Source organism: Dermacentor variabilis, chromosome 1, assembly GCF_050947875.1.
Source record: "Dermacentor variabilis isolate Ectoservices chromosome 1, ASM5094787v1, whole genome shotgun sequence".
In the NCBI taxonomy this organism is placed as follows: Eukaryota; Metazoa; Arthropoda; class Arachnida; order Ixodida; family Ixodidae; genus Dermacentor; species Dermacentor variabilis.
Genome location: NC_134568.1, coordinates 50,552,637 through 50,565,158, shown reverse-complemented (window position 1 = coordinate 50,565,158; position 12,522 = coordinate 50,552,637). Strand labels below are relative to the sequence as shown.

Here is a 12,522-nt window from a genome sequence, read left to right as displayed (position 1 = left end):
GATCGAAGCCTGCTTCATTGTACTATGGAAAGAAGTTTAAGAAATGGCAGAGAGGTCGACCTAAGGTTGACTTCTCTAGCCTGCTATTCAGTGTCGAAATAAGGGGCGTGGGGAGACAGAGAAAGAAAGTTATGAATGGTGGCGATGTGGACGGAAAGATGTGAAAGTAGTTCAGATGGATTTTCACAGTCGCGAGCACAGCCCCGTGCTGCGAAAGACAGTAAGTAATGCCAAAATTGTCTGCCACTTGATCTGTGGTCAGGCCGAGGTCCCAGTAGTACATTTTCATTTCCACTGCTTATTTTCGATACGGAATCAGCCAGCGTCTTCCGTTAGTGCACGTAGTAGAGGCAAACACAAAGGACATGGTGCGCTTGTTTCTGGAACGTCACAACGATTCAGTTGACAGAGTTGGCATGTTGAAGTAGTTACATATAACGTTTGGTAAACGCCACACCTAATCGTAGTCTGTGAACAACATCGCTGTAAGCCATGTGGCATTCGAAAAGACATAGTAGGGTCAAGCCTGTGAAGGTGGCTACTGGTGGCGGATTCCCGGTTGCCACAAGTGTTATTTTGTCGCAGTTCTGACAATCGCAGTGACAAGTGGTTTGCCCTCGGGCCTGCAGAATGGAAAGATAACAAGCGTGCCGTCATTTAGGGAGTTTCTGGTATCCTCATCATCAAGGACGCTACCATGCACTCCTAAATGCCCAGGTACCCACTGGTACCGAATTTAATGTCCCTTCAGCAAGAGTGTGAGCTCTGCCATGTGAAATGACAGAAAACAATAGGAGTTACTCCTTATCACGCATTAAAGTATTTGCAGGGTTGGCTTTGAGTCCCGAAATATAGTCCATGCTTGAGAGCGATACTCGGATGCACATCGAATGGCCTCTCTGATGGCGACCAGTTCTGCTGCTCTATGTTGTTTTGTATAGGTCAGGCGCCACCTCTCACCCACGGCTGCAGATGACTTGGACAAAGTCACAGAGGCCTACATGTAGATGTACATAGTCTTGCAGTGTCTCCCAAAGCCCGTCGAAGAACCCTGCGGTTATATATATATATATACCGGGTAAGTATATATATACTTACCGGGTAAGTTGTTCAAATCCTTACGGTTAGACCATTGATATTTTGTGAATTCCCAGAATAAAAAGCAAGGAAACAGGCTTCGATGACAACCAGGGAGACGTGTCTGGGAGACATGGAGGCGTAGAACATGATAGTTTTGAATATTCGTTGCATCTGAAGGCTCTTGATAAGATGCTGTCCGCGCGTTCGTACGCAACAGACGACAAAGGATGGCGTACGCCTACGCCTGTTCGAAAACATGCAAGCCCAGGTACTGTGCGTATGCTTAGGCGTTCCGCGTTATACCTAGACTTCTGGCACAGTTGAGGAAGTCCGTACCATTTCAATATCTGTATACATGCCTCATGAACTGCTTAGTCTTTTAATGCGTTAGCATTAGGAGTGTAAAAATTGAAAAAAAAAAGTGTATATGTGGGAAGTGTGGGAAGCCGACCACGTGGTAGAGGTCGAGAGAGAAGGTGGAAGAGCTTACAAGCCCTCCCACCTACCTATCCACTGGCCTCATTGCTCTGCTAGAAGTGCCAGTATACTCGGTCTGTCCACATCGTCAGCGCGCGATCATAAGCAACTCTCTCAAACCAGCAGGCGCATTATACGGAGTGCACCACTCCAGTGAGAAGTGTGCACTGCGGACTGCACGGCGGTTCATCGAGCCCGAGAATCTTGGCGGTAGAAAGTGACCATCCCTACGCGCTCTATAGCCTTCCTCCATCCCTTTGTGTCCTGGACGTAGTGGCAGCAGGAGCAGCGCGGCGGCAGGACCGGGGGAGCGGCCGACGCACAGAGCTGCGGCCCACGCATCTCGGCGCGCTTCCTGCTCGACATCCCGTGCGACATGACGCGCTCCGCCTTCTGCAACGTCGCCGGCAGCTCCTACCCGTGGTGCGTATAGACCTTTTTTTTTCATGGGCGCCGCCACATTGCGTGGGCTGTGGCGTCGTGCTTGGGTAGTTGGCATGCTTTCTTGTGCGAGCGCTCCATGTTTTATTATAGGTATGCGCTCAACAGCAGTTTCTGATGGTTATTCTCGCGCTTGCGCGTTCTATTTAGTATTACGCGGCGTCTTCCCCATGAAAAACGGTTCTGTGAGACGTACTGAAGTGATATAAGCCGGCATGACCGGCATTTCTGCTGGCGTTGAGGTGGATGGAGCACCCAGCACGATTGCAGGTTGTCAATTATCCAATTCCCGTCGACCCACACGGCTCGCCATTCACATTCCAACCCCGTATCATGGAGGAACTTTATGAGGAGCCGAAGCACCTCTGTGCTAAATATTCAAAGCCCCCGCGGGAACAAAGTGTCCTTGCACTTGAGTGTGGGACCATTTTGCGGTTCAGTCCATCTGTCAAATTTTTACATTCCGTGTCAAATTCAGGTCATTCTAGTGTGTAATGGTCAATGCCATAAAGAGCTTGACAATGCACATACGATGATGATGTGCTCAGTCCTGTCTTGCACCCGACCACGCTGCAGTTTGCGCTGACCCTGTCCGGACAGGATAAAGAAAAGCGGCTTCACTTCAGTTAAATCCCTTAATCACACAAGGTTGGTGCCTTAGAGACTACAACGAACGGAAGTGGCTTCAGATTATCTGCATCATGTCTCTTTTTGCTTCTTGAGGAGTCTTCTTCCTTGGCCTGAACTACAACGCTTTGAGCGCAAGGCTGTCAGCAGCCTCGTTGCCTGCTACGCCGATATGTCAAGGTCCTTGACATATCGGCGTAGCAGGCGTAATTGACAGTCAAGTCAATTCGATATATCAAGTCATGGTAAATTCGACGTTCTGTAATTCTTTAACAGCAACTAATGTATGTTGGACGCATATTTAAGGGGAAACCCATGCTACAATAATTGCAGCGATGAATTGCTCTCTGTAAAAAATATCAGCAGGCTGAGGTTGATAGGGCTCCAGTTTTCGCAAGGCTACTTGAATGACGAGACTTTCCCAAGCAGTAGAAGGTACGACACGTTCAAGTCGGACAGCCCATTAGACATTGAGAACCGAGATCACGCAAGCCGCTGCACTAGCTCCATTCTCTTTATCAACAGAGCCGTCAGTGTATGACTATAGAAATGGCATTCGTACATTCTGTCCAGGTACTCCAACACCAGCGATCTTGCTTCCACCTCCGGTGCAAGGTGCTTGGTGCGAATATGCGGAATGTTTAGTTGACATTTTAAACTCTCGTAAGACCATGGTAGCTCCTGACATCATAATTATTTAGTATATTGCAGGCCTAAAGACGTGAGATTCAGTCCACCTCCGAAGTCTATGTATACATAGAAGAGCTCTCCCTGCATGAGTCTCACTGAAGCGGTCCTCTCTCCGCTTTATTGTATCTCAACGTCTTCTCTTGCAGTTGTACCGGCTGCATAAAGTAATTTACTCGCATACCACGCTCCACGCAAGGTGCTGCGGACTTTGCTCGTGCTTCCCAACGCCACTGTGCTGAACATCGTGAATGCTGCCCTGAACAAGCCAATACGGGTGTCGCAAGTGATCGACCTGCAGACTTCATCAAGCGGAGTCAAGAGGGCTCTAATTTCAGAGCCTTGCTAGTCTTCCTGCATGATGCAGGATTGCAGTTTTTTTCTAGATTTTTTCTATGCCATAAGGCAGCCCTCCTCGAAAAAAAAAACATTTCGTAAGTGGTGCGTAAGTGTGAAGGCAATTATTGTATAACACCCATCGTATCGTTACTCTGGCATGCCGAGTTCGAGCGAAGCCACCGTGCGTAAATTAGGTCATAAGTAGCGCGGAAGAGGGCTAGGATAAACGAAGGAAGCTAGGGACGTTAGCCAGAACGGCGTCTGGATGGCTGCCCTACATTCATGATGAGAGAGAAAGGAATAGAAAACGCAGGACAGTACGCATACGCACGTTTAGTCTTACTTTGAAGCGCGTTCTTTTTTTTTCACCACATACCGAAAGCACCCGAATTTTTCGCGGGGAGCCAACGTGTGCAAAATGCAGCTGCTGATCATCATCATCATCATCATCATCATATCACCACCACCACCTGCCTACTTTCATGCCCACTACAGGACGAAGACCTCTACCAAAGATCTCCAATCACCCCTGTCTGGCGCCAGCGTAACTCCGTCCCATGCTTGCAGGTGTCCTAATTTTATCACACTACCTAGTTCTCTCCCATCCTCGACTGCGCATCCCTTTTATTAGCACCCATTCTGTAACTCTAATGGTCCACCGGTTACCTGTCCTTGATTTCTTACTCTTAATGTCGGCCAGAAGGATATCGACTACCCCCGTTTGCTCTCTAACCTAAACTTTTTCTAAACTTTTTCACAAATTTCTGACCCATATGTCAGTGCCTGAAGAATGCTGTGATTGTATACTTTTCGTTCAAGGATAGCGGTAAGCTGTGGGTGATGACTCGGTAATGCCTGCCGTGTGCACCTCAGCTGATATTATTCTTCCCTAGATTTCCCTCTCATGATTCGGGTCCCCGGTGACTAATTGGCCTTGAAAAATGTGTTCTTGCGCAGACTATAGAGGCTGACCACCCATCACGAATTCTGGTTCTCTTGCCAGGATCTTGAATGTTACCGTAGTCTTCAGCAAATTAATCTTCAAACCTACTCCTACGCTTTGTCAGCTAAGCGATATGTGGGCGTTACGGACTGTGACAAAACGTCAAGAGCCAAAAAAACACCTTGAAGAAAGCATGTACCCAAGCTCATAAAAATCTTAGTAGCAAGGAAAATTACCAACTAAACAGCCCAATCTGTCAAGCTTCTAATGTACCCGAAATTGTTTACTCTTACACTCTGCGCGTTTTCATAAAAGTCATTTTTAGGCTAGAAGGAGCCCTACGCCCCTCAGTAATTACAACCCCTCTCTGCTCAGCCAAAATCTATTATTGCAGTTTGAACAGAAGGGTTATTCGACAACTTATATATGTTCACTCAGATACTTATTGATTTTGTTTTCGCTAGATTTCTTTGAACAATTCGGCGATAGGAACATGTAATCAGTTTTATAGCGCGCGACGTCACTAAATTCTTACTGCGCATAACTCTTATTGCCCCAAATTACGATGCTCACCGTACAGCACGCTGAATGTACTGCATTTGTGCAGCTCGGAAGAGGGACCTTATATGTAGAAAGAATGCAAGGAGGTTAACCGGAAACAATCCTTTTGTCTACCATCCCCCTTTGAGGCTCCAGTTAAGCTCGTCCATTGACAATTTACTTTGACGACGTTTCTTGCATCTTCAGAGTCATCGAAAGCGTGGAGATGCACAGACAGACAGACAGACAGACAGACAGACAGACAGACAGACAGACAGACAGACAGACAGACAGACAGACAGACAGACAGACAGACAGACAGACAGACAGACAGACAGACAGACAGACAGACAGAGAAGTTTATTTACATGGTCCTGAGAAGCTTTGCCCTACTGCAGAGCTGCGGGCCGCTCCCACGTGGGGACTGGTAGGCCCAGCCTAACCGCCGCATCGTGTGCTTTCTGGACAGCCCAAGTTTGACGTGAAAGTTCTGAGCTCTGGATAGCAGAGCTCCATTCTTCTTCCGTGAGTTGATTGGGTCCCTGTAACGAGGGGCATCGCCACAGCATGTGTGCGAGATTGCTAACAGCCCCACAGCCGGGGCAAGTAGAGCTAAAAGCCTCTGGAGTGATCGTATGGAAAGGGCCAGGTTTTGATAGCACTTAGTCTGAAGCATGCGTAAAGCGGACGCCAGAGGTCTAGCCAGTTTGCTATGAGGGGGGGAGGGGGGGATAAGTCCTCCTACCCAGGTGATAGTGCGTAGTGATATCGCTGAAAGTGGTGAGAGTGTCCCGAAACTCGAGAGCTCCGGAGTCTGAGCTTGGCCCTGCTCCCGCGCAGTGGGTTAGTGCGCGCGCTTGGGGGTGGGCGATGTCATTGAGATTGGGAAAGGAGTCAAGCTGGGGGTCGAGGTGCGCCGGAAACCACGTGATGGTTTGCGGAGAGATTATCTTGTTCTTGAGAATCTTGTGAGCTTCCTCAGCGATGGATCCTGAAGCGAAAGCCCTGACCGCCGACCTCGAATCAGTGGATTCGTGATCTTCTGTTATCTAGGAGTGCTATAGCAACTGCGACCTGCTCCGCTCTGGTTGGTGTTGAGCATTCACTATCTGTCCGTTGTGATCTACGAGGGCAATGGCGAAATTAGACGACTCTCCATATTGGGCTGCGTCGACAAAACAGGCCGAGTAGGGATCGTCTTTGGTACGCTTGAGGAGGGCGAGGGCTCTTGCCCTGCGTCTGCCTACGTTGTGTTGAGCATGAACATTACGGGGAAATGGTGCGACTAGTATGTTGTTACTTTGATGTTCTGAGATTTGATATTTGCGCTCCTCCATGAGGAGAGGGTTGATCCCAAGAACTGCCAGGATCTTCTTTCCAGTCGGGGTACAGGATAGACAGGCCAGTAGGGCTGACTCCTGGGCCTCGATTATCTCGTCCAATGTGTTGTGCACTCCTAGTTGCATAAGGAGGTCCGTGCTCGCCCGTAACGGAATGCCTAGTACTTTTTTGATACTTTTTCTGATGAGCGTGTTTAATCGTTTCTTCTCAGTTATACCAATTGTGCATGGCTGCCACATAAACTATATGACTCATGAGGAAGGCGTGGAACAACCTGAGGAGGTTGTCTTCCTTTAGGCCTCCACGCCTATTTGAGACTCTGTTGATGAGTCTGATCATGTTCTCAGTCATGGCTGTGAGCTTGTCGGGCGTCGTATTGTTACTGCCATTGGACTCGATGAACATGCCAAGTACTCGAATAGTGTCTACTCTGAGGATGGTACAGCCGCTTTTAGTGTGAAGGTCGGTGTTTATTTCAGACAACGGTTTCCAGCCTCTAGGTTTGCGACCTCTCCTGACTGGCATGTAGAGGAGGAGCTCAAACTTGCTCGGGGAGCATCTAAGCCCTGTATTTTCCAGGTACATCTCTGTTTGATCTACAGCCTCCTATAAGCCTGATTCAACAGCTCCTTCGCTTCCTCCAGTGCACCAGATTGTGATGTCATCAGCGTAGAGCGTATGATTGATCCCTTCTATGTTGGAGAGCCTTTGCGATAGTTTCTTCATGGCGATGTTAAAAAGCAGTGGTTAGACTACAATTTCGGTTTGGGCCTCAGAGGCACGCCACATGGAGATGCACAAAAGGTTAGAAATTTTCAATTCTTCCTTAAGTTTTGTCAAGTAGACAGAATGTTGACTCTGTGCAAGAAATCTCTGCAAGAATCTCTGATATGAGAACATCAACTATTTAATGTCTGTAGCATACTATTTCTATGTCTAGCATACCTATTCTTAAGAATATGCATGATTTAAACATTTTGCATCATTGACAGAATGAAAATAAAAATTAAAGATTGAAGATTGAAAAAGAACGAAAAATAATGAACCCACCAGGTAACGGCATACTTACATTGAGAGCAAACATACCGCCGCCTATCTTCCAACTCGTCTTGCCAAAACAATTTGCATATATTATTCAAATTTGCAACACAGCTCTAATGAGAAAAGTATTTCAAGATGTATGCGACACGTTTCAAATATATTTATTTTCATCGGCTTTTGATACACCATCGTGGCGGGCACAGTTGAGCACACATTGCCTGAAGGGGCTACATAGGGAATAATCACTGCGACGCCGGAACTGGTTGATGCAGCCGAACTGTCAATACAACCGTAAACCCGACCGCAAAAGTTTTCAGAGCGCGAGCTCCGAAAAAGCCAAATCCTGTCGCACCCGCTGCATCGGCTTTCGAAATGAAAGGTGGAGAGGGTACCTCATCGTAGGGCCAACACATTGCCCACCCCAAATTACCAGGATTAGTGGCAAAGTAGCCAGCTAATTTCACTTTTTTTTCGCGATTTTGGTCAAGCAGCGCACTTGGATGATGAGGGCATACACAGTAGATGTTCGTGTGAACGTCTCTTTTCCAAGTGCGCTCCTTTACCAAAATAGGATGAGCAACTAGCCCATCAGTACCTATTAAGTAAGTTTTTCGCGAATTCAAAGCTCCCAAAACTTTTGCGGCCACCTGTAAGGATGCTTTCGCCGTGATCCTCATATAAGAATTGAACAAACTAAGTTGTCTAAGCACTAGCCAACGGTATATAGGTGAGACTTTTTCCAAAGCCCTGGAATTGTATTGTGCTATATACTACAGGTTTATGGATGGTGTGAGTTGGTCTATATAGATATCGCGCACTAGCGCCAAGCTGAAAAGCGCCTATTGGGGTTTTCATCCTTGCTATTGACAAAAACAAAGCGAAAGACGAGACGTATGCAGAAAACGGCCAATTCCAGCACTGTTCTTTTTTTGTTGTTGTTATTATTTTTTGTTTCCGTTCGTTCTGTACTTCCTGTTCTTCACTCTGTTCTCGTATACTTCAGATTCAAGCGACCTTCTGAAGGACAGCAAACGGACAGTTTCATGCAAGCGAAGGATCAAAAGCGCATATACGAGTTCAAGCGAACAGCGACTGTTAAGAAATTCCAGCGTTGATGCGCACTGGCACTTCCTTTCATGCATATGAATTCAACTTGAAGGCAACTCAACACTTTTGCGCGCACAGCTTTGCAGTTCAGGCGAACGAAGAAGGTTCCTCAGGGTGCAAAAATAACGATTAAGCAGGACATCTTAAGTCAACTCCGCTCGTTGTGCTTTCCACCACACCAACCGCGTGCGACTAAGGGGCTTCACAGAACTGCAGCCGCCCTCCTATGTCGCATCCGCTCAAGGTTAGCGCTAAATTCAGCGTGGCCGTGCAAGACAGGACATAGAGTGTCATCGTCGTGTGTGCAGTGACGTCGGCCATGATCTGTTAGAGTGTCCTGAATTTCATACAGAACATAAAGTATTAATAGGTGAACTGAATCGCAATATTGTCTCACACACAAACAAGTGCAAGTGACCTTTTGTTCCCAACAGGCCACTGGATATTTAGGAGAGAGGTCTTTCAGTTCCTTCTCAAGTTCCTCCGTCATACAGAACTGGAGTCTGAATGGTGAGCGGGGTGGATGGGGTAACAAGCACACGTGGAACGGGTGGCTCGCAGCCTTATGCGTCCCAGTTCGAATCCGTGCTCGTCGCTAGTCTTCCCTTGTGTTAAGAGAAGTATTGTGACGGGCTTCTGGCTTTACCGCACTTGATGTAAGCGGCACTTGGGTGGAGCAATTGCCAACAGCTATTACAAGGCTAGGTCCGCCTTCGCCAAACGGCACATCCCCCCTCCCTCCTCCTCCTGCGTAGACATTTAGTCAGGTTGTACGCGAAAGTTGTGTCACCAGCAGCTTTACCTTCAAAAAACAGGGCCCGTATTCACAAAACGTTCTTACGCCAAAAGCGTTCGTGACAGCCGGTAATGATGTAGGACATATTATTAGTGAAGGCGATCAGCCAATGAAAAAGAGCACTTGCAAACGAAGAGTTTTGTTAATTCGACCCCAGTTGTTTATCAAGTTTCTAACGCTGAAAACCACTGTAGTGCATAAGACGCCGCTGCTAATTTGTAGCACAGCCCCGCTACGCGATATGAATTAGTGTGAACGGTGGCGCGGCAGATCGTCTGTGACACTCGACCATAGAGGAGGCGCATTCCAGTACCAGCAGCCTCTGAAAAATGTTACCATTAACATCACGCTCATTAACTGCGGATTCGGAACTAGACGGACGTTTTTGACTGCTCCATAGGTTCTCGTGTAACACATGCAAGCCAAATTTCACACAGTAATTTAGAGGAGGGTTCAGTGCCAGCTCAACACCCCCGTTAAGCCTGCACGTAGCTCACTCCGCGCTGACAACCATCGTCGCGCGCAGGCACGCGGTGCGGCGCTACATCTTTGAGAATCAAGGCCTGGTGCGGCGCATGTACGGCGACCAGCGACACAGCGTGATTGTAGGCACCGAGATAGAGGCGCGCAGGATGCGCTACGACGACCTGCGCTTCCACGAGCCGGAGAGCCCCGTCCCGCCGGTCTCGTCCGTGCATCGGACCCGGGGTCGGGCGGCGTACCGGGTGCGGCCCAACAGCCGCTACGCAAACTTACTCAAGACGTCACCCTTGGCCGACGGCGAGAAGGAACGTCCACCACCGCCGCCACCTCCACCGCCACCGTCTCTGCGGCCGCCCGCACACGCCGATGTGACCGTGGGCATGGCGACCACAACAGCTGGCACGAGCCCAGTGCCGGCCATGGACGTGACGGGTGACAGTCCGGTGACGACAGCACCGGCCTTGCTCGACGACGATGCAGGCGCCTACAAGCCCGGGTGAGTACGTGAGCGTTGTAAGAGAGCATACAGTGAGTGAACGGCCGCCGAATCCGTTCTGCGGTGGTTTATCCTGTTCGCTGAATTGAAAAAAATCACCGACGATTACGATACTCCCTAATACGAAATTTGAGCGCAGCTCTGTACGTGTTCCTTTCGTGATAACTAGGCTGGCGCTGGCAATGTCTGGTGCGGCACGTTGCAAACGAAGCGAAGTACGGCGCAACTGCCTCGCTAACCTGGAGATCGCGAGCGCCAGCGCGTGGGTGACAGCAGCAGCCGCCGACAGACCTCCCAGACGACCGCGCTACTCTGGCGCCCCCATCTCGTAACCTTCGTCTGCGCTTTCCTTATGCTTTCGCTATACCCTCCTCCGCTTTCTGCCTCATGGTTCCGCTGCACTCTCCTCTCCCCTTTCCTGCTCGCGTCGTTCATCCACCGCTGCGCTCCACGTTCGCTTTCACCTTTCGCTGTGCTCGTTCGCTCGGTTACGCCAACGCCAACGCTCGCAGCAGGAACGGGCGCCTAAGAGCTGAGCTATAAAAGCATTGGTGATAAGCGGTTGACTCGATTGAACGGTGAGTATCGCAGTTTTCAGGCCACAGTGTATTAACGCCACTTGTTCGTAGCAGATCAGCCGACTCATCAGAACAAGTACCATCTTAGCGTCATGGTGCTTAAACTTTCTCAAATGTTGCTTTGTTGGTGCTTGTCTGCGTCCTTATGAGGTCATAGTTAGGTTCCAAAGCGGTCACACCAGAAGAATAATATGGCCATGCCTCTGTAATACGAACCACATTGGTTCTTGGTGAAACTTTTGTAACGATTGTTATTTTAAACAACAAAAAAGCCTTCATAAATGAGCGTTGAAATTAAGGTCTGGTTTGAATGTAACGGTATCTAGTATAGCGTTCAACTTCAGTAAAACATTTGCAGACTGAAGGGCGTTCCCTAGCAGTATTCCGTTCGATGCCTTTCACTTTAAATTATATTATTTTTGCCCTTTGCCATTATCTCGTGCAAAGCCGCGCCACCGCTATCGCTGGAATCGGCCCCTTGGTGGGGCGGATCATCAGAAACGAATAGAAACGCAGTAAAACAATCCTCACATAATAAAGCCCCATGGTGTACTCGATCTAGTGAATTAGCGGCGTGAACGTTCACACTCTTGGTCACGATACAGACGGTAACTGGTCGTCAGGATTTGAAAGGCAACATTAGAGTGCATGCATTCTCCTTAGTGGTGTCCGAATAGTAAAATTTCCGAATCGAATCGAATACGAATATTCGACAAAAACAACCACGGAATATTGAATCGAATATCGAATACTTTCTCATTTCTAAAGCAGCATGAAAGGTCCAGTTTTCGCGGAGTCGGTTTTGCAAAAAAAGAAAACAGGCTTATATGCATTGACACATGTATGTAGTACCGCTTACAGTTAGACATCCGGGCCACTTAGGAACTTGTGAATGATAAACAACTGCTTTCATTTATCTGGGGCAACATGGCAGTGACAGTATTGAAAAAAGGAAGAACATGCTGCCAAACCCACTCCCACCGTTGCGTTAGCTGAAGGAGAGAAGTGTGTTACAACAGCACTGCACGTTGTTTTGAATGGTGCAAACATGGTGGGCCTTCCCAAATAATAAATCGTAGCAAATTCCTATATAAGCCACCTAAAAGGAGCCAATATTATTGAATGACTGGAAATTAAACAGAAGTTACCTGCCCCGCGCATACGCTCAGTAATTGAAGCCCTTGCGCAGCAATGTTGCAGCAGAATAATTCCGAACAGTCCTTGTTTCCATCGTTCTGTCTCCAACGGGAGTCCAATAAATGTTTTTATCCCTTATAATTGTAAGGAGACAAATATTCTACCACTTCGAATAGTATATTCACGAATCGAATACGAATCGAATAGCAGGGACTATTCAATTCGAAAATATTCGCACACCCCTAGTTCTTCTTATCTTAGTTCATCAGCGGTCTCCCACCCCGTCGTGCTCAGGAATCAATGACATTAGAGTGGAGCTTGGTCTCTACACTACCACGCGGCGCACCCGCGATGACGCAGGTAGCGACGTGGATCACCGCATGTAACCAGCGAGTCGCGGAAACGAAAC

General features: G+C 48.2%; 1 protein-coding gene across 4 annotated transcripts in view; it reads left to right on the top strand.

Moving 5' to 3' along the window:
• Nucleotides 1-12,522, top strand: part of spz4 (Spaetzle domain-containing protein 4) — a 146,356-nt gene that overhangs the window by 116,126 nt on the left and 17,708 nt on the right. For all 4 annotated transcript variants that reach the window (XM_075687214.1, XM_075687221.1, XM_075687201.1 and 1 more), the window contains 2 exons: nucleotides 1,832-1,980; nucleotides 9,946-10,398. In XM_075687214.1, the coding sequence (XP_075543329.1) occupies nucleotides 1,934-1,980; nucleotides 9,946-10,398 (500 nt within the window). In that variant the 5' untranslated portion in view covers nucleotides 1,832-1,933. The remainder of the gene's footprint in view (nucleotides 1-1,831; nucleotides 1,981-9,945; nucleotides 10,399-12,522) is intronic.